At 33.1% G+C, this 19,924-nt stretch overlaps 3 protein-coding genes and 1 long non-coding RNA gene across 8 annotated transcripts; 1 reads left to right on the forward strand and 3 right to left on the reverse strand.

Annotated features, from left to right (window-relative positions):
• The first annotated feature begins 535 nt into the window (after window positions 1–535).
• Window positions 536–7,936, forward strand: LOC120185572. Its single transcript, XR_005522137.1, has 3 exons — window positions 536–805; window positions 3,799–3,802; window positions 7,926–7,936. It is a non-coding gene; the product is annotated as an uncharacterized LOC120185572 (long non-coding RNA).
• LOC120185570 (acyl-protein thioesterase 2-like) lies at window positions 5,822–8,351 on the reverse strand. The gene is made up of 9 exons (XM_039189747.1): window positions 8,242–8,351; window positions 8,002–8,116; window positions 7,330–7,366; window positions 7,154–7,223; window positions 6,920–7,024; window positions 6,667–6,817; window positions 6,449–6,531; window positions 6,041–6,134; window positions 5,822–5,949 (listed from the first exon to the last, which is right to left on the reverse strand). The coding sequence occupies exons 1-9, from the start codon at window positions 8,270–8,272 to the stop codon at window positions 5,865–5,867; spliced, it is 771 nt and encodes a 256-aa protein (XP_039045678.1). The 5' UTR covers window positions 8,273–8,351; the 3' UTR covers window positions 5,822–5,864.
• A 3,476-nt stretch (window positions 8,352–11,827) lies between these two features.
• LOC120185582 (cytochrome c oxidase subunit 5b-1, mitochondrial-like) lies at window positions 11,828–15,221 on the reverse strand. 5 transcript variants are annotated; one of them, XR_005522138.1, is made up of 7 exons: window positions 14,904–15,219; window positions 14,545–14,630; window positions 14,332–14,385; window positions 13,324–13,390; window positions 13,109–13,188; window positions 12,064–12,176; window positions 11,828–12,022 (listed from the first exon to the last, which is right to left on the reverse strand). XR_005522138.1 is itself a non-coding variant. In XM_039189758.1 (6 exons), the coding sequence occupies exons 1-6, from the start codon at window positions 15,052–15,054 to the stop codon at window positions 12,117–12,119; spliced, it is 495 nt and encodes a 164-aa protein (XP_039045689.1). In that variant the 5' UTR covers window positions 15,055–15,221; the 3' UTR covers window positions 11,828–12,116. The 5 variants fall into 5 exon arrangements, 3 of the variants coding, with proteins under 3 accessions (XP_039045689.1, XP_039045690.1, XP_039045688.1); XR_005522139.1 differs by having other exon boundaries at window positions 11,828–12,023; window positions 12,054–12,176; XM_039189758.1 differs by having other exon boundaries at window positions 11,828–12,176; window positions 14,545–14,627; window positions 14,904–15,221.
• A 2,894-nt stretch (window positions 15,222–18,115) lies between these two features.
• On the reverse strand, window positions 18,116–19,241 carry LOC120185779. The gene is made up of 5 exons (XM_039189897.1): window positions 19,201–19,241; window positions 18,970–19,102; window positions 18,608–18,883; window positions 18,217–18,525; window positions 18,116–18,154 (listed from the first exon to the last, which is right to left on the reverse strand). Exons 1-5 carry the CDS (start codon window positions 19,239–19,241, stop codon window positions 18,116–18,118), a joined length of 798 nt encoding a protein of 265 aa, XP_039045828.1.
• Between the last annotated feature and the right edge of the window lie 683 nt (window positions 19,242–19,924).

The following is a 19,924-nucleotide window of genomic DNA, read 5'->3' on the forward strand; positions in this document are numbered from 1 at the left end:
TTTTTTCAGTGAATGTGATGTTGTTATGTTCTTTGTGATATATTTTTTTGCTTTATTATCTTCATTAACCTAACTTGTCTTCCATGAAAGTGGTATTTTTCATTGGAGCATCTTAAAATATTTGTATTTGGAATATGCTGTTGGCTATAGCTTACTTATGACCCGTTTGAATCAAGGATTTTAGGATTCTTGATACGTATATTTTTTTCCTTACTAAAGATAATCATGTTTGGTTGGATATTCTTTCCCAAGCGAAGGTAATATTTATTTTCCAAATGTGTTAGTATTCTTTTATTCCCGTGTACTAAGAGTTAAAATACCCTTATTTTCTCGTTTGCCTCTGTAATATCTTCTTCTCCCCGTGATAGTTTGCCTCCCTCTGCAAAAAATTCATCATGGTAAGATTTCTTATCCTCTCCCTTTCTTTATAATGTTTTACTTGTTTAATTTTTCTAGAAAAATTAGTGTAGTCTGTTTAAGTTAACTTCGAGCGATAATTTCCTTATAGTTGTTGTTTTGCTTGGATCCATTCTGCTATTTTTTTCATAATCTTGTGCAGTATTTGAGCTTTAATGGAAGATTGAATAGTCTTAAAGAAGATGGGGTTGTAAACTGTAAAGTAAAAGCAAGGATATTTGATAGGGTTCGGTTATATTCATAGTTGAATCAATTAGGGTTCTTCAAAAAAAAATTAACGCCGAGTTCTTTTCCTTGGTTTTATAATCCAAAATATTTTCCACTCCGTATATCAATTTAATGGTTGTATCGTCCTTCGATTCACTTCTGTTGTCGTCTTTGTTGTTCTGTTTGGATTATTGTTCAGTTTTTCGTTTCGTCGATCGTGGGTTAATTTCAAAGCTATCTCATTCTCAGATTTTTAGTAGACCTTGTAGTTTCTAACATATTACAACCGAAGGCGGAGAAGTAATCACCGATATGGGTAAACGTAGGATTTTTTATTCCGAAATTCTTTCTTTGCGTAATTTTTGCTAATTAATTTGATTAACGTTTTGCTTTTACCTTCTTTTTCTTATATGGTTTATGGGTTATTATCTCTCCAAATTGATATTAATAGTTGCGTTTGAAGAATAAGAATTTTTTATCATTTGTTTTGGGGTGTGTTTGGTGTTTATTTTATTTGAAGAATAAGGATTGCCCAATGTATTAGGACCATGGTTCTATGAGATTTCATGTAGTTTTGATTGGTTGGCGAGAATTCATGAATTGGTTAAAACATTGGCGCCCGAAGAATTAGAACTATCTCTCATTTAGTGGGATTCATTTGTTAATCAGTCTTCAGATTCAATATGTTACATTAGATTATGATTTTCTATTGCCGAGCAAATTTGCAGTTATGGTTGCAAATGTTTCTTCTGATTTAAAATTTGGTTTGAGTACTTGAATCTCTGTGCTTCTAATGGTCATGTTATCTTTTTTCCGTTGTTCAGATTTGCTACATTAATGCACCAGTGTCTGAATTCTATCAAAAAGGGGTCCAACAAAGTGATATCTTTAGCTTCCCATGTTATTGGTTAGTTTTGAAAGCTTTTGCATATTCTAATGCATAATGCATGGAAGAGACCACACGGATTAAGTATTCAATCTGATAAATTTCTTTTTGTAGGTTTGCTGGCTTTAACTGTTGGTCCTGGAGATAATGCACGGGAAATATTGGAGGAGTCGATAATGCCTATTTCACAGGCTTCTAAATCTGGCTCTGAATCTTCTAAGATAGCTTCGGTGTGCAAGAAGTTCAATTGAGATTTGTTCTACTTCTAGTATTTTGTTGGTACTACAATGCTTAACAGTTTCTTTTTACCTGGTTTCCTGTTATAGTTACTGGAGTGCTTGGCTATTATCACTTTTGTTGGGGGATCGATCCAGAGGAAACAGAAAAATCAATGCAAATTATGTGGCAATCTGTTCATCCTAAGTTAGGCTCTAATGTAAGTATCATGATTTTCATTAATTGAAAAACATCGAATAGTGTATTGAAGTTCACTGCATCAATTATTGCTTCTATCTTGTCAATGTCAAGGCATGATTATGTGTTTATGCTGCATTATTTGTTGTATTTCATAATTAATTGTTTCTGCTCGACTTGTAGGTTGTCTTAAATTGTTCTTTTTCTAGTGGGGTGTAGTCTTAAATTCTCTTCATATATATCATGGTTATAAATGTACTTTTGAGTTTAAATATCAGAATAGTAGGTTAAAAAACCTTGTGAGACTTCAATGTTTCCCCAGTATAATGGGATGAGACTGATCAATCTTGGAAAAAATATGCAGATCCATAGCATATTTGTCTACTTTGCATATAAGTGTGGTACAGAGAATGTTGAAATCACTAAATTCAGTTATCAGCAAAGCAAGAACCCAGATCTTGAACAAGCAACGGATGCAATCTAAGGTAGGTTATTTCTGTGTTTGATGGGGCACATGGATGTAGTGTTTCCCAAACAAAGTTCCTGGTTAATGTTTTTGTTTTTTTCTTGATGTATTCAGGATAGGAACTTTGGGCACTTTGTTGTAAATGCTGGTGAAGACGACACATAATCTTATATATGACAGTGATTTATTGAGATTCAAAACTGATAATGTTGGAACCATTTTGGCTAAATTTTTTATTTTATATTATATAATTTCATTATTGTGTAACGTTGATTGGTTTGTACAAGGCACCAATGAGAAATTTGGATCGAAATTGACATATAATGAATAAGCAGTTAATTCGCACGATCACTTCTGTAATGATCTAATGATGTATCTATTGAGTTGTGTTTACATAATATTACTAGGATCGTGTTATAAATTTATAGATACGGATATGTCCATTTTTATTGCCTATCTTATTATGAGGTAATGCCAGTAATGAAACAACGATTAGGAGGCTCTTAAACGGGACGACGAAATCTGTTGCATAAATAAATTAACTTTTAAATGAAAGCGAGTAGCTTAGCTTTTAAATATTTAGTTAAACGTTGATGTAAAATTTTAATATATTTTTACATAAATTATGTAAAATTTAATATTAATTAAAATTAAAATAATACATGATATCTTTAAATACTCAAGTAATATATTATCAACAGATAAAATTTTTATATAAATAACTTTTATATAAATAATTTTTATTTAAATATTTAGAATTTCACTTATTAAAAAATATAGAATAAGGACAATTTGATAAAATATACATTCCAATAATCTTTTATTCCTTCAACCAAATATTGTAATCTTACATTCCTGCCAAACTAACCAAACACAGTAATGTAACATTCCCTGATAATCTTTTATTCCCACTGGTAATCTTACATTCCGTGAATCAAACGCATCCTTAAAATTTCTTTTTCTTTTCTTTCCTGAATGACTAGGTATAGGTATGAGATTCAAATTCTGTCAGGTCGGTTTTTAAGGGTAAACTACATCAATGGTCACAAAAGTTTAAATAAGTTTTCGTTTTCTCACTAAACATTCAAAAATTATAAATTGACCGTGTAATAAAATGGTCACTCATGTCAGTGACCAAAAAATGAGCTGGACGGCATCATTGACCACCTCGTTTGAGTGTCTTTGACCAACTCTTCAACTAATATTATAATATATTAAAAGTAATACCACTTAATGAAGATTTAATTCATTAACACCTAGTAAACCCCTTTCTTCGTCCTTTTATTTGAGAAATAACCAGTTAGATATAAAGGGATTGAGAAAAAGCAACGAGGATCTGAGGAGTTGAAACTACAAACACCATCCTTCGATCTATAATCTTTATGGCCCAAAAAGTAAGATTTTTCAGCTTTGTTCCATTCAATCTAAAAACCCGTTTCGGAGAAGAAATGTTTGAGGTAACCAAGTACATCAGCTCGACAACCTAGCTCGTGAAGAGGATGGATTGAACAGTTGTCATGAAGGAGCTTGAACGAATTTTTATATCCCCACATTCCCAGACACATTGGGTATAGTTGGGAAGACTCAAAAGGGAACAAAAACGGAGAAACGATAGTCTAGAGTAAGAAGCGTCGAAAATTAGAATTGGTGATCTAGAGAGATTAATAGGAAGGAATGAGAAAGAAGAGCAAGTGGAAGTGGACAGGAGTGTAGTCAATGGGGGTAAAGGAGATAAACTGAGGGAAAATGAGTTTGGATCGAAGCTGAGTAAAGAAAAAAGTAGTTGTTAATGGAGATGATGGAGTAAGGAGTAGAGCAATTGATTTGGAAAGAAAGATGGTCACACCCAGAAGAGGAAGAGAAAGGGAATGAAAGCATCGAACTGAAAGTTGGACATGAGATCTAGACAATATTTTTGGACTTGAAGAACAAAAACAACGAGGAAGAGGAAGAGAAATGGAATGAAAGCATCAAACTGAAAGTTGGACGTGAGATCTATACAAGATTTTTGGACTTGAAGAACAAAAATAATGAGTGAGATTAGTTTCCATGAGAAGCACCCATTAAAAAACAGATAAAGAAGATAGAGGTTTAGTGGGTGTTAATCAATTAAATATTCATTAAATGATATTATTTATAATATTTTATAATTAGTTGAAAAAGTTGGTCAACAGAGACTCTAACGTGGTGTTTAACGATCTAGATAAGTATTTAACGGTCCAGTTTAGTTTTTCGTCGTCGAAAATAACGTCGAGTGATCATTTTGTTACAAATCATTAACGTCAGTGGTAAGTTTCTAACTTTTGAAAGTTTAGTAAGGAAAACGAAAATTTATTCGAATTTTAGTGACCATTAGTGTAGTTTACATTTTTTTAAAAAAATTGGGTTTGAGTCGAGTTGAATTTAAATTTAGGGTGAAAAATATTCGACCTGATTAAAAAATTTGTAATTTTAACTTATATATTTAGGGATCATTGCAAAATATCCCTCTATATATTATTTTTTTTTCAATTAAATCTTATTTTTATCGAATAAAAATAATATTTTTAATAAATATATTATTTAAGGTTGGATTTTGGTAGGATGAAAGCTATATATTTTTCGGGCTTGGTGGAAGATTTATAATTTTAGGATCGAGTGTTGTGGATCGAAAATCCGACCACATCCCACGCATGCCCATCCCTATGGATGATTATTTGTGGAATTCTTTTGTATTAACAAAACAGCTTATGTTTTTTTTTCCTGCATTTGGTATATGCTGTTGGCTATAGCTTACAGAAGTATGTTAAATAGCTGTGTTCTTGGTGTAATATTTCTTTATGTTAAATAGCTGTGTTCTTGGTGTAATATTTCTTCATTTCTTTGTAAATGTTAAATAATATGCATTTGTTCTCATTTCTGAAAAGAAACACCTTCAAGTTGTAGGTTCTCCTGTCAAATATTCCCTCAAGAGTCGTCAAAGAAAGTAAACATAACTCAATCTGGTATGTTATTTCAATTCCTTCGCAAAACCTAGGAAAGTGTCCACGAACCTGATCAGAAGAGTACAACAGAGACATTAATTTTCGATGTGTAGATCAGGCCGATGCTCATCTTATGTTCTGTCTTGCAACTCAGTTCCTATTGTCATACTGGTCCTAAAAACATGAAGCAGCCTTCACTGTACAAAATGGCTCGACATCGACAACACCAGAACCTGATATTATAACTACTAGACAGACCTTCCATCAATGCAGGATGCTGATAGGTAGAATAACAACCGAATTCCAATAGTTTCAAATATCAGTATATCACATTAACTAATACCAAAATGCTCTGAAAGTACAACAGGATAGGCTACTACGATCTACGTCCTACATCCGTAACAAAAAAACCATTCCGAAGCTTTATTTCAAGGATAGGTAAAAAGGCCTACATACGTATGCAGTGTTCTTCCGTAGCTAGTTCAACATAAAAATCGAGTCCTTGCTATATTTAGCGCGATCCCTCGAGCCCCAGCCTTGCTGTAAGCCAATTGCAGACCTCATTCATCTCTTTAGGGACTGTGTAATGACCAATCCTGCACAACCAGATGAAAAGTTTACATGTTTTCCGGTTTTGTGAACAAACAGTGAGCTTATTGCTGTCGTTATAAGAGCCTAAATAGTTACCCCTCATAAATTTTAAAAATGAGGTTCTGGAATCCTGCTACACTCAAGGAATGGGCAGACATTTCTCCGTATTTGTAGGGGACAACATCATCACCTGCAATAAGAGGATAAGATCGGTTTGGTGAACGAATCAAGAAATTGGAAATTTCATGGTATTTTCCTAGAAACCTTTGATTATTGATCTTTCGAGTATCGATAATGAAACATCTTTTGAAGCAGATTTTGAATGTGAAGTTGTGAACGTATTGTGTGATTTAAACACGGATAAGATTCATAGATCATGTTATTTACTAGTTCAAAAAGATGTCTAAATTGTACTATGAAGTTAAATCATGGATCCATGCAAAAGTTAAGTTATATTCCACGGATAAATTGCAGCATTTGCTTGAAGGAGAAAAAGGTACATACAAGTTCCATGGCAAAGCATAATTGGCAATGATGCGGCACGCCTTGCAGCTTCATGTGATACTTCTATTTTGTTCCTTACGCACCTGCAAGGTAAACACCTTTTATGAGATAGTACAATAATTTTTTTTCTCAAAACTTAAGGCTTTATTAAAGGTACTCAACTACTCTTTTATTTTTTTTCTTCTCAAAATCAACTCCGAACAATGTAGACGCCGTACCTCCAACCTGGAAGCCAACCACTTAGTCCAACAATTGCCCTTAGGTTGATGTTGTATGGGTTGCCATTTCCATACCTCCCCAGAGCAAAAGCGGTTGCAGAGTAAAGGGCCATTGCAGCACCCATGCTAAAGCCTCCAATTCCGACCTTAACTGTCGAAAAGCAGCCGATAACATAGTAAGTATTTCATTTAAGTTCATGGAGATAAGAATTCAGGGCTATTCATTTGTAGACGATAAAGCTCCTCAAAATACCATCAGATGGCTCTGTAGACAAGAAGTTTGCAACATGAGCTGCCGAGGCATCTAAACCCTCCCAATCATCCGGACCATCTGCCGACAGCTCACGAACGTCAAACCCTGATGCAAGAAATTTGATTACATCAGTGTCAATTATCAAAGCATAACTCATCTTTATGTATGATATATATGTAGGAATAATAAAGTTCATGCAATAAACCAGATGAGAGAACCAAAATATTTTCTTACATGCAGAGTAAGGAAATCCCCCAAGTAGAGCCACAGGACGAGTAGGAGCAGTTGGACAAATCCATTTTATCTGACACAGAATCAAGATACACACACACACATATATGAGAATCATTTGATGTATTGGAGGACAAAGCAGTATGTATATAGAACCAATATGATATAAGCACCCTTACATTTGGAAGAGGAAGACTTTCCAAGAGCTGAGACCAGCTGCAACAAAACAGGAATGATACGAGGATTACAAATGCTTCTTTTCAATTAACTGGACAATTGCAGCTTTCTGTAATTTCATTTGAAAGTTTTAATAATTTTTAATTCAGGAAAAAAAAAAGAGGAATCAAATGAATTCAGCCAAAAACTGAGTTTGCCACGCCTGTCCATGCAAGGTGATCAGGTGAAAAGGTAAACAGTAAAACCAGTTTTACTTTGAATCCAAAGATTATGCTTTACTGCTTTGAGATTAAAATAAAGAATTCTAGGACCACACCTATAATAATAAGTACTTAAGAATGAATATCCTTTATCAAAAGGTAATTAATGTTTTGCTAATTTGGCATGAGAAGAAAGTTTGGTTTGTTGTCTTTTGCCTATGGACATGGAATATACTCTTTTTAACATTTGAGGCTTCCCAAATTAAGCTTAGTTATCATTTCAATGAATGAAATTCAGTGAAACAATGATCAACAGCATATGAGAAACTTGAAGATGAGCATATATCACCAGCAATATAACAAATGCTTAACTTGAAATTATCATGTTACTTAAACAGCTTGTTCTGTTAGCGATAAAGTAATCGACGCAAGAGTTTACAAATTCAAAAAGAAGGAGAAAAGAACGAGTAATACGTCGAGCCATTGTCGCCGAGGCCATGAAGCCATATTATGGTAGCCTGGTGTTTCCCTTTAGGTCGTACCACATGTGTCCTTCCGAATTCGAATATCCTTCTAGCAGTTCTACTACCTAAAAAATGAGCATCAATGAAGCTCAACAATCATCAGCAATCTCTACAATATCTTACAGCAAGTAATAAAGTGCAACAAGTTGGAATGTGAAAAAGGGTAAAAATAATGAAGAAAGGAACAAACCTGAGCCCATGTTATTATTTGAATTGCTCATTTTGTGTTTACTTGAGAAACTGAACTAAACAGTCCACCTTGAGGCAAAATCTGAGAATAGGTGATATAATGAAGAAAACCCTGAATGATAATGTCTATTTATAACCAAATGGGAAGTGTGGAAATGGAATAAAACAGACATAGGGGCATCCTTGAAAAAGAGGGGCAAATATAATGACAAAAGTAGGACCAACCTTTTATATTAAGGGATGAATTTATAAATTTTTGAGAATTTGAAGCTTTCGAGGGACGAATACTCTCGCCCCTTTGGTCTATCCCCGACAAAAGTAATAAATCTTTATAATAGCACAGAGAGAATTCAAGCAGGGCAAAGCACCATCATCCATCCCTTAACAGAGATCGCAACATAGAGGAGAATCTATGCTTGTGGGCAGTGGCCAAACAATAAAGCAAGCCCTCCAGCAACAGCTCAAAAGAATATTGCTAAAAACAAGAAAAGAATACCCTAAATTTGAAAAAGAAATAATCTTTTTTCAATAATTTGTTTATCAATTCTTTTGGTGATTTGATTGATACCCATTAAGCAGAAAGCTTACAAGTTTTGAACTTTCATGCATCCTTAAAAAGAATTCTGGAGTTATAGAAATCTACTGAATGACACTAGTTGTGTTTCATTATATTATCCCTTTCTTCTGTAAACTTCAACTTCTCAAGATCATATTTTTCCAGAAGTATGATACTGATACACATATATACATGAAAGTAAAATTCAACCTTTTTTTTTGGTGGAGTTTTGTATACATTTATAAAAAGAAAAAATTACTGTTACCATTGATTTGCAGACCACCATTTATCAATTTGAACATATAAAAGTACTGCAGCTTTAATGCAACAACCCATGAAAAATTCTATTCTGTGATGAATTTTTTATCTGCAGTCCTTTTTTGTCATATATTTATATATATGTATGCATAGATATACAGTTTATGATACTTCGATTTAAATTAAAGAATTTAAAGTTTTAAATGATGGGTCGTTTTGGTAGCCGGAATGTAACACTTGTGGGTCTGTCAGATATTTTAGGTTAGATTTTGAATATTACAATACTGCAAAAGTAAAAGAAAGGTAAAATAAATAAGCGATGGAGTCATGCTTTTGCAATCCAAGTTAAATCATATATGACCTTCAGTCTCATCTACATTCATCAAGATTTCGTCCATTATCAACTTTCTTTCATATATGCTGCTAATTAAGAAAGGGAAATACATCAGAAATGATTAAAATATATATAAAAGATAATAGCTATATGATCAATTTGCATGAAGTAAATGATAATGGCATTGTTTATCATCTTCAAAAGTGTAATTACAAATTATAAAACCATAAACTTAACAGCTTTTGAAGATTCGAGGGGTTGCTGTTGTTTGTAGCTTTTGTTGTGGATTCCAATTCCCAAGGCTCCTAGAAACTTATAAAAGACATCTTATTTGTTTTGTTTGTCATCAAAGTTGAAACCATGCATGCGGCCAAATTGCCATGTGGAACAACCCTTAAAAAGATAAGAATATGAAGAGATAAAGGTACATACATATGGCGGAGGGTTTTGTTTAAATATTTTGGCACCTTCATTGAGATTGTGTATATTCCTTGTTAATGGTATGTAAAAATGACTGAAAATTATTCCTTCTCTTTTCCAGTTTTCCATTTTCTTGCGGTATATACCTCTGCATGCATTTTTTACAGTTATACAGTACTAATGCATAAAATTATACCCTATTAATCAAATATTAATCATTATTTTCTTTTTCTTATTCTGTATTCCAATATTGGAAGTTGAAGAAGCCATGCATGCAGCCAAATTGCTATACGGAAGAACCCCTAAAAAAGATGGAATATTGAAGGAGAAAGATATAAAGTTATATGGGGATTTTTTTACTTTCTATTTTGGCACGTTCATTGAGCTTGTTGCATATTCCTTCTTAATGGAAGTGGAAAATGACTTAAAAAATATGTTCCCGTCTCTTTTCTCACAGTTCTGCTGGATTTCAAATCTGATCCCCAAATATTATATATATATGCATGCATTTGTCTCACTGTGTTGATAATGGAAAAAAGAAACATAAGCTCATAATTATTGGTAAGTACGTAATGGAATAAAGTACGTAATTGGCTCTCTGTTATTTTTGGGGTCCAATAACATACGTACATATATCACTTTTGTATTGATGTTTCATTTGACATTTGTCCTTTTCGGCTTGGTTTTAGTTTTGTTTCTTTCTAAATTGATGTCTCGAATTTGGAAGGGCCAATTATTGGTAGGAGTGGAACAATGCCAGCCACTCCATTGATTTCATATTCTTTACACACTAAAATGATAGATATGTAAATATGCTATGTTTGTATCAATGGGTATAAATATTGCCAACGTCCATACAAATCGTGCGCATTAGCTGTGGCTGCATTTCTAATAATTCCAACGCAATGATTCAAGATACAAATCTTAATATTATTTTTATATTTTTGTTGTTTTTAAAATTATTGATTTGGAGTTTATAATATTTTAATTGTATTTTTCAATAGTGCAGTGATAGTCTATATTCAAGCTTTCAACTCACGATCTCCGAAAGTTTATTATAAAGATTCTTAATCTCATTTGTAGTACTATCGATCGTGGGAAGAATTAGGGTATTTTTCAACCTATAAGAAGTTTTCTTTGTATATATTTTTCAAACACAAAGTCGATTGAATGATTTGATCTTTATAAAATATAATCATGTTTTAAGACTTTAATATTAAAAAAAGACACCATAAGCCATATTCTCTTGGAGAATATTGAAAAAAGTAATGAGTGTTATTTGAGAGAATTTTCTAATGATGAAGATAAATTTGTATTTAATAATAATAATGACTTGTCATGAAATCAGATTAATAGAACTAACGAGACCCATGATCCTTAATATTTTACTAGATAATTAAGGATCATAAAAGAAAGCTTCGGACTTTCTTTCATATTTGATACAAGAAACAATATAGATACCAGAAATGGAAATTACGAGAATAATAATGAAGTATTAGATTATTAGTATTTAAATGTCTATTATCTAAGTGTGTCACTAGGAGTTCAAAGCATTTAACAACCATGTTATTTATTTTCTATTCCTTTCCCTTTCTTTTATTTGAAACATACTAGTTTGTATAAATATTTTGTTTAGTATTTATTATATAGTTATCATGTTTCAAATATAAAATATGCTCCAAAATCTCTTAGCAGTGCGGCTCACTTGCTAAACACGTATGCCTTCGCTTTACGCCATTTAAAACTATGGTTACAGCTTTCATATGCTCATACAAAGAACATAATTTATATACGCGAATATAACATTACAAGTATCCAATACTAAATGTTGTAAGACCCCAAATAAATAATATAAGTACAAAATTTTTAGCAGATATGCAGAAAACTATCGTTAGGGCAATAAAATTCATGAGGAGCATATAAAGCTAATTAAAAATAAATTGAGTATTTTTTTTTCAAAAATAAAAACACAAACAGAAAACGAATTTATTTAAAATGAAAACCTAATCCAAATGACTTAAACAATACCTAGACAATACGAAAATCCTTCAAAACTTGACACCAGGAAGTTCCTGAAAGAATGGAGTCATAGATTTATTTATTTTGCGATGCATTCCAAGTTAAACTAAGATCTCATACCTGTGCAACGGTCTAAAAAGTGCCATAAGAAAAAACAGAGAATACCATCTCAAAACCAAACGAAACACAAAAAAAGCTTTCGTAACACTTGAAGGGTGCATTATACATTGGAACATAATTCCATAATCTTCTGCAATTTTATTCCAACAGGAAAAGTTCAAAGCTGGAATTAATGATGATCATCGTCACCATGTCCGTCTGGAGGTCCTCCAGGTCCCACAACTTCAAGCTGCAAAACAAAAACATAAATCATTAGGGAAATACTGCAGTGCTGGAAACAAATGAGTACCACTCTGCTGGTTAAAAAGACGATGGGATTATCTAATTGCATTACAGGGCAGTAGACAGGGTAACAGACACAGGGAACCAGGTGTTAACCTTAAAGCCAAGAGGTCCAACTTTAGTCATAGCATCATGGCCACAGCCTTCAAACCATTTGTGTTCACTTAGAATCATAATTTGGTCTTCGGGTAGTAAAAGTCTATGCGTATACCCATGTCACTGTAGTTTTGATTATGTCATTCAAGAATAATCTAGAAAAATAGCTCAAACAGTTGCAACTCAATCAATCTATGGTCATTAGTTGCACTGATAACATTTGCAGAGTTACAGATGAAGTAAACAAAACACAGTGACATAACCAGTGTCGGAGCCAAATGGGCTTTGGGAGGGACCCTGGCCACCCCTAACTTTTTTGGCCCACTTGCAATTTAGGTCCTTGCAAGTTTAATATAAGTTAATTAGTCCTTGGCCCACCTAATTTTTAGGTTTAAATACTTAATAGGTCCCTTTTTAGAAGTTAAACAAATTGGTCCCTCCCAGTGTTTGCTCCTACTAGTTCCATCCCTGGACATAACATTCATACAAATAAGCCAATTGTTGCACAAACTGATTGATCAACCATGCTCTAAACTAGAGCAAATGAAGGTTTCCTTAGAAAGACTAATACTATTTTAGCATTCCACAACGCTCCAGATCATTGATAATTAATTGAAATCTTAAGAATTTTGGCTAAATCCATCTATGGGCTAACAGATATACCTAAACGGGATATAGATCCCATAAATGCAAGGACATTGACATTTACATTTAACTCGAATACATCAGCACAAGGTTAGGACATAAGGAATAAATGTTCCCTAGTTCGTGATATCCACTCACCACAAAATACTGCAAGCAAACTGGGCACTCATGTGGCTTGCCTTTCTCCAGCCAAAACCAGACCACATCATGTTCATCCTCTGCATTTTTTTAAGTAAAGCAAATTGAATGACCACAAGCATCAGTTCAAGTAGAATGACTTGATTCTGTACAAATCTGATAGAAGCATACAAGAACCTAGAACAGTGGAAACAGAATTAATGAAGGGAACATACCGCCTTCACCTCCTGGGCATCCAACTATTCTCTTGTCATAGTAGGACTTGACAACAGCAGGAGCTTCCTACAGGCAGATAAAATCACTCTTTATGATTTCAATAAGGTAAAGCTGTTTCTACCATAATTATAAATAAAGGCTTAAACTTAAAATGATAATTTTACAATTAAGATTATTTTGTTGCCATGATTCGACATAAATGGATAAAACACAGCAGTACATCAATATGTAGAAATTTTTTTAGCAAAATATTCAACAGATATAGAAAATAGAACATTGTAATTTTTCCTCCTCCGCTTTGTATGATATCTATAATATTCTAGATTCCAAGAAGTGATATAACAATCTAGAAAGCAAATTAAAACCATTCCTTATTAATGTTGCTGAAATGAAAATAATAAGGTTTGGCATATGGATTGTTACCCTCCATGGAGAGTCAAGGTTCACAGTTCAAGAGCCCCCACACCTCAGGCCTAGTCTACCCATGACAAGAGGCCCACCATAAATAGGACCAAAAAGCCCCTTACTTGAGAAAAACTTAGTTAAAGGAATCATACAAGTTAAACCAATGGTTGCAAATATTCATCAAATCCAAAAATGAACTAAAAGCCAAATGATAACACTATAGCAAACAAGTAATAAATATTGGAATGAATTATTGGAAAATCCTGGAAAGATATGTTGCCAAAGTACCAAACTAATGCAACTGGTAACATCATTTTTGTAAATATTCACTTACACGAGCATCTAATCAACAACCCAAGGATAAAAATAGTTCTAGTAAAATATGAGGGCTTAGATTCCAAATAATTGAAGCCATCACAAACCAAATAAAGGTATAAATTCAAGTAAAATATTGTTGTAAATCATATCAAAGAGGGGGAACGATTGTCAGTATTTCAACACCATCAGCCATTGATCCCATATAAAATGATACAGACATGATCAAATCAGCCAGTGTTCCTCAGTTGTAATAGACTGCAAGAAACATTGAATTACATACTAACCTTAGTGCCAAAGGGACCTACAGGATAGTTCACATCTTCAAGGATTTTCTTTCCCTAAACAAGATAACACAAAACTGAAAATCAGAATAAGAAAACAAGATAGTGTCTATAACAACATAGAAAATTCGAGTCTTCAATTGTAGATAGTAACATCAGAAGACAGTTCTCGCATTTTAAAACCAAATAGAGAGAACGGAAGAGGGAAAAAATAACCTGGATCTCGGCCTCAAGCTCCTCAAGCTCATGACCGGTAGCAATAGGCATTACATCCTCAACTCTCTTCTTCACAGAAGTATCTGCTACATAAACAAAAGCAATCAAAACCAAAAACCGAAAAAACAATATCGGACAAGTCAACAAACACTCAAACAGAAACGTTTTCTAATATAAACCAAATCTAACTTAACCTTTTCTTCTAATTTCGAAGCACAATAATTAATGATCTAAAATATTCATACAGAAAAACAACTATTTAAACAACTATATAAAGGATGCAACGCTTGAAATATATATCACTATATGTATCAAAAAAAATGAAGCGCCCACGAAGATAATGATGATACTAGGGTTACCTGACTCGGCGGTGAAATGGCGAACGAGGAGAGAAGCGAAAGGGAAAGGAGAAATGTGAGATTTGAACGGAATCGGCGCCGTTTTAGACGCGGATCGGCATGGAAGTGCTGCTAGAGATTTGAACTGTGAAGTGAGTAGCCTTCTCCACATATTTCAGAAATCAAATGGATTGTTTTTAGTTTCTCGATAATCTCAGGTTACGCCCTGGATTTTCTTGACGACGATCAAAAACAGAGATTTGCAAAATGTTCTCTATTTGAATTTAATTTTCAGTGCAAAAATAAGTAAATTTTTTGGGGGAAATGGGTTTTCAAAAGAAAGGGGTGGAGGCTGCGAATGTTGCTGGATGCGGTTTGCTGTTTGCTTCTTTGGGTTTATTTGGCACGTGCTAACTTTGTTACACGTGTGTACTTTAGGGAAGTTTTTGGGGTTTTCGGTCCGGTTCGAGTTTTAATCCTCAGTCTCTGGTTAAGTTCGGAACGTTTCAAGCGTTGCCCGATTAATTTACGTATTATAAATGCATGGAAAAGCTTAATTTAGGAATTTGATCCACCTGCTTAATTTTTTTAATGCACTTAAATTTTTTGAATTAATCACTGGTATCTGATCTATTGACCAACTAATCTAAATCAGGTACTATAGAGGTGAAGACGTTATTCTCAATCCAATTTATTTCATTCACAAACATCATGATTCAAACCCCAAACATTTTCAATCAAATTTGCTTCTTATTTATTTATATGATAATATGTTATTTTATTAATTTTAATATATAATGTCTCATCTCACTAGACGCTGGTGATTAATGCACTTTTAATTCTTAATTTGATTAATGTGTTATTTTTTTCTTAATTTATCGTATGTACTACTATTTCTCTATTACTTCGTCACATTGTCATTAATGTTAGATTGAGGTATAATAGAAAATTAACTATTAAGGTGATGTTTGTTTTCACTGTGCAAGTTCTTCAAACCACTTATGTCTGCGTCGCGCAGACCACGCGCATACATTAGGCTTCGTAGACTGTTTGTTTTTTAGAAGACAAAAGCTCTTCAAACGTCTGCGCGAGCTCTTCTTGGTGCACACTTGGTTTTATGTCTTCAAAGGTCTTCAAACCTCTTCAAGAACAATTATAAAATATAATTATTTATTAAAATAATTTTAAATAATTTAATAAGGTTATTTATTTTAAAATAATTTATTTTAAAATAATTTATTTTAAAATAATTTATTATAAAATAATTTATTATAAAATAGTTTACTTTAAAATAAATTATTATAAAATATGGATTGATTTATTTTAAAATAATTTATTTTAAATAATTTATTAGTATGAATTGATTTATTTTAAATAATTTATTAGTATGGATTGATTTATTTTAAAATATGGATTGATTTATTATTGTAGTTGTGTGGATTGATTTATTTTAAATAATTTATTAGTATGTATTGATTTATTTTAAAATATGGATTGATTTATTTTAAATAATTTATTAGTATGGATTGATTTATTTTAAAATATGAATTGATTTATTTTAAAATATGGATTGATTTATTTTAAATAATTTATTAGTATGGATTGATTTATTTTAAAATATGGATTGATTTATTTTAAATAATTTATTAGTATGGATTGATTTATTTTAAATAATTTATTAGTATGGATTGATTTATTTTAAAATATGGATTGATTTATTATTGTAGTTGTATGGATTGATTTATTTTAAATAATTTATTAATATGGATTGATTTATTTTAAAATATGGATTGATTTATTTTAAATAATTTATTAGTATGGATTGATTTATTTTAAAATATGAATTGACTTATTTTAAAATATGGATTGATTTATTTTAAATAATTTATTAGTATAGATTGATTTATTTTAAATAATTTATTTGTATAGATTGATTTATTATTGTAGTTGTATGGATTGATTTATTTTAAATAATTTATTAGTATGGATTGATTTATTTTAAAATATGGATTGATTTATTATTGTAGTTGTATGGATTGATTTATTTTAAATAATTTATTAGTATGGATTGATTTATTTTAAAATATGGATTGATTTATTTTAAATAATTTATTATTGTAGTTGTATGAATTATTTAAATTTCAGTATTGTAAAACTAAAATTATTTAAATCTTAGTATTGCAAAACTCTTTTAAGTTTTAAAAATCAGTTTATTTATATTTCAGTTTATTTATATTTTAGTTCATTTTAGCAGTCTGCAGACGTTAAAAAACAAACAATCTTCTTCTTGCAGACTGTAGACTTTTGGTCCACCTCTTTTGCTGCAGATGCCTGCAGATGTGGTCCGCAGACTGCAGACCCTTTACCTCTGCAAAAACAAACACCACCTAAGTCTTTTATTACAAGTTTTGTGTACAATCTATTTTATTTTGTATTGTATATTTCTATATCATTTATCATAATGATTTATTTTAGCAAAATTTCATATAATCATATTATAATGTGTAAATCGGCTAAACTCACGATATAATGCACTCAAAATAAATAATTCACGAAATAACGTTCTCCCAATATTATTTGCTGAAATAGGGCGAAATCAACAGTAGCCGTAGGTCGCCATGCACTCCCAGCGACCTCCTAGGTCGCCATGCACTCGCGGCGACATCCCCTGCTGCATGCTCGCCTGCTCGCGACCTTGCCGGGACTCCATGGCGACCTACACATGCACGATCTCCCCATTCTTCCCATGCATGAACCGATCCTTGGTCGCCCCGAGTGCCCTATGCATGAACCGGTCCTTGGTCATCCTTGGTCGCCTCGAGTGCCCCATGCATGAACCGAGCCCCGAGTGCATGGCACGATCTCCCCATGCATGAATCCTTGGTCGCCTGCATGGCGACCTCCTTGGTCGCCGGGCGTGCATGGCGACCTCCTTGGTCGCCGGGCGTGCATGGCGACCTAGGAGGTCGCTGGGAGTGCATAGCGACCTATGGTTGGGTTGTGCATGTCCCATGCACATAAGCAAGCCACGTCGTAGGTCGCCCGGAAGGCATGGCGACCTACGGCCACACTGTTGATTTCGTCCTATTTCAACAAATAATCTTGGGAGAACGTTATTTCGTGAATTATTTATTTTGAGTGCATTATATCGAGAGTTAACCCGTGTAAATCTCTATTATATTAGTTTTGTGTTCATTCTATTTTAACATAATGATTTATTTTATCACATAAATTTAATGAATTACATAAGTTTCGTTCTTAGCAATTGCACCCTGATGCAATAACAAAGTACAAGAGGAGAAATTCTGGAGAAAAAATAAAAATAAATAAAAACCAGGAGATGCTTATGCAGCAGATGCTCCATCTTAAGATCCATGAGTTGGGCTGCCACGTCTTCATACTCCGGCAGCTTAGGGTGGACGTAATTAGGGCGGTGACTGGACAACGAATTCGATCCGATGATACCAATGGACGGATCGACAACTTGTATGGGTTTTCCTTCCGTTTCAGTCTGCACCCGAGGAAAGCATTCGAGTTCCAAGATCTCAGGCTGTGGCCTACAGCAGTATTCTCCAGCTATTTCGTCGATCAACCGGTACTTCATATCATCCGAAACGGATTTCATGCGAAGAATTTCTCGTATCTATAATCCAAAATTTTTATGCTTCGTAAAGAGAGAACAACAATTATAACGAGAAAGGAAAGGAAAACATTATTGGACAAACCTCACGGTTCACCAGGTTCCCAGGAAGTAACTCAACGGACGCCGTCTCGAAGCCGTGGCCGTAACGCTTCCTGAAGAGCTTCCGAACCGCTGCAAGTTCCGGCAGACCTGCACATCTTGCAGACGCGAACATCAGGCTTGAAATTGCCTCGTTGATATCATCAGGGCAGTCCCTGTGTCTGCGAATATATGGTAATCGAAACTTGACAAATTCACAGTATTGATCCACCTTGTCATACACCGCCATCATCTTCTCTTCTTCAACAAGCTGCCCAGCCTGAAAAGATTATGCAAACATCTTGAAGAAGAACACTAATTGTTAATAACGGAAGCTTTTAGAATTTGAAGAGAAGACGTCCAAACCCATTTAAGAGCAGTTTCTTCGTAGCCAAGTTCGATGACCTTAGCTAGATCCTCCCGAAGCAGTTTCGCAGTTGTAGACCTTTTGTTCTTTAGAAGCTTCAGGCGGCACCGAACAAGCTTCATCAGCTTCTTACTGCAAATAAAACCCAACACGAACACATCGATACTAAAATTAATAAAACAGCATATTATCATATATATAAATAAGAAGAAGAAGCTTGGAAATTGTACCACTTGGAAGCTTTTTGCCAACCGAAATAGATGTCAAACATGCTTTGGTATAATTAGAAATCGAATTTAAACCTTGCACAAAAGAAAAGCGACTTGAAAGTTGAAACTGATAAAACCTGAATTTATTGATCAAAGTTGTGAAGTATTTATATATAAACAGTATATATATATATATATATAAAGGGAAATAATCAACTATGAAGGAATTATAACAGTATAATTTTGGTAGGAATCCATCTCTTGGAACGTCTAACTTGCCGCCATATGTATAAAAGGAAATAATGAACTTGTACAAAAAAGGAAATAATGAACTAAGAATAATTTTGGTAGGATTAATCCATCTTATGGAACATTTAACTTACCGCCATATATATATTCAAATACATTGGTAGGAAATAATAAGATATTAATTCGAGAAAAATAAAAAGATAATATAAATCGTCTATTTTCTCTTATTCAATAATCTCAAAAGTGTGTAAAATTAAAAGTTTTACATTATGTGTAAATTGATCCTACCTAATTGAGGTTTCAATAGGCTCTAACATTCTAACTAGGGTAAGAGGTTGTTTGTTTATTTCAGAATGATTAAGCGTTGAATGATTCAAGTGTTGAATTATTCAGAGGCTCTGTATGAATTAACTCTGAATGTGACATGTTGTTTGATAATGGCTCTGAATCATTCAGAATGTACTTTTGTGCTGAATCATTCAGCACTGTTTTACTG

The sequence above is a fragment of the Hibiscus syriacus genome, unplaced genomic scaffold (assembly GCF_006381635.1).
Source record: "Hibiscus syriacus cultivar Baekdansim isolate YM2019G1 unplaced genomic scaffold, ASM638163v2 tig00113124_pilon, whole genome shotgun sequence".
NCBI classification, from domain to species: domain Eukaryota; kingdom Viridiplantae; phylum Streptophyta; class Magnoliopsida; order Malvales; family Malvaceae; genus Hibiscus; species Hibiscus syriacus.

Coding starts and splice junctions, on each gene's coding strand:
- LOC120185779 (XM_039189897.1), bottom strand. CDS start 19,241: ATGTTTGACATCTATTTCGGTTGGCAAAAAGCTTCCAAGTG. Junction 18,884..18,969: donor AAGAAACTGCTCTTAAATGG/GTTTGGACGTCT, acceptor TAATCTTTTCAG/GCTGGGCAGCTTGTTGAAGA. Junction 18,526..18,607: donor GGAACCTGGTGAACCGTGAG/GTTTGTCCAATA, acceptor TTTGGATTATAG/ATACGAGAAATTCTTCGCAT.
- LOC120185570 (XM_039189747.1), bottom strand. CDS start 8,272: ATGAGCAATTCAAATAATAACATGGGCTCAG. Junction 6,818..6,919: donor GTCTACAGAGCCATCTGATG/GTATTTTGAGGA, acceptor GCTTTTCGACAG/TTAAGGTCGGAATTGGAGGC. Junction 5,950..6,040: donor ATTTTTAAAATTTATGAGGG/GTAACTATTTAG, acceptor CTGGTTGTGCAG/GATTGGTCATTACACAGTCC.
- LOC120185582 (XM_039189757.1), bottom strand. CDS start 15,054: ATGTGGAGAAGGCTACTCACTTCACAGTTCAAATCTCTAGCAGCACTT. Junction 14,631..14,903: donor CCATTTCACCGCCGAGTCAG/GTAACCCTAGTA, acceptor TTGTTTATGTAG/CAGATACTTCTGTGAAGAAG. Junction 12,177..13,108: donor TTTGCTTGCAGTATTTTGTG/GTGAGTGGATAT, acceptor TTTGTTTTGCAG/CTTGAAGTTGTGGGACCTGG.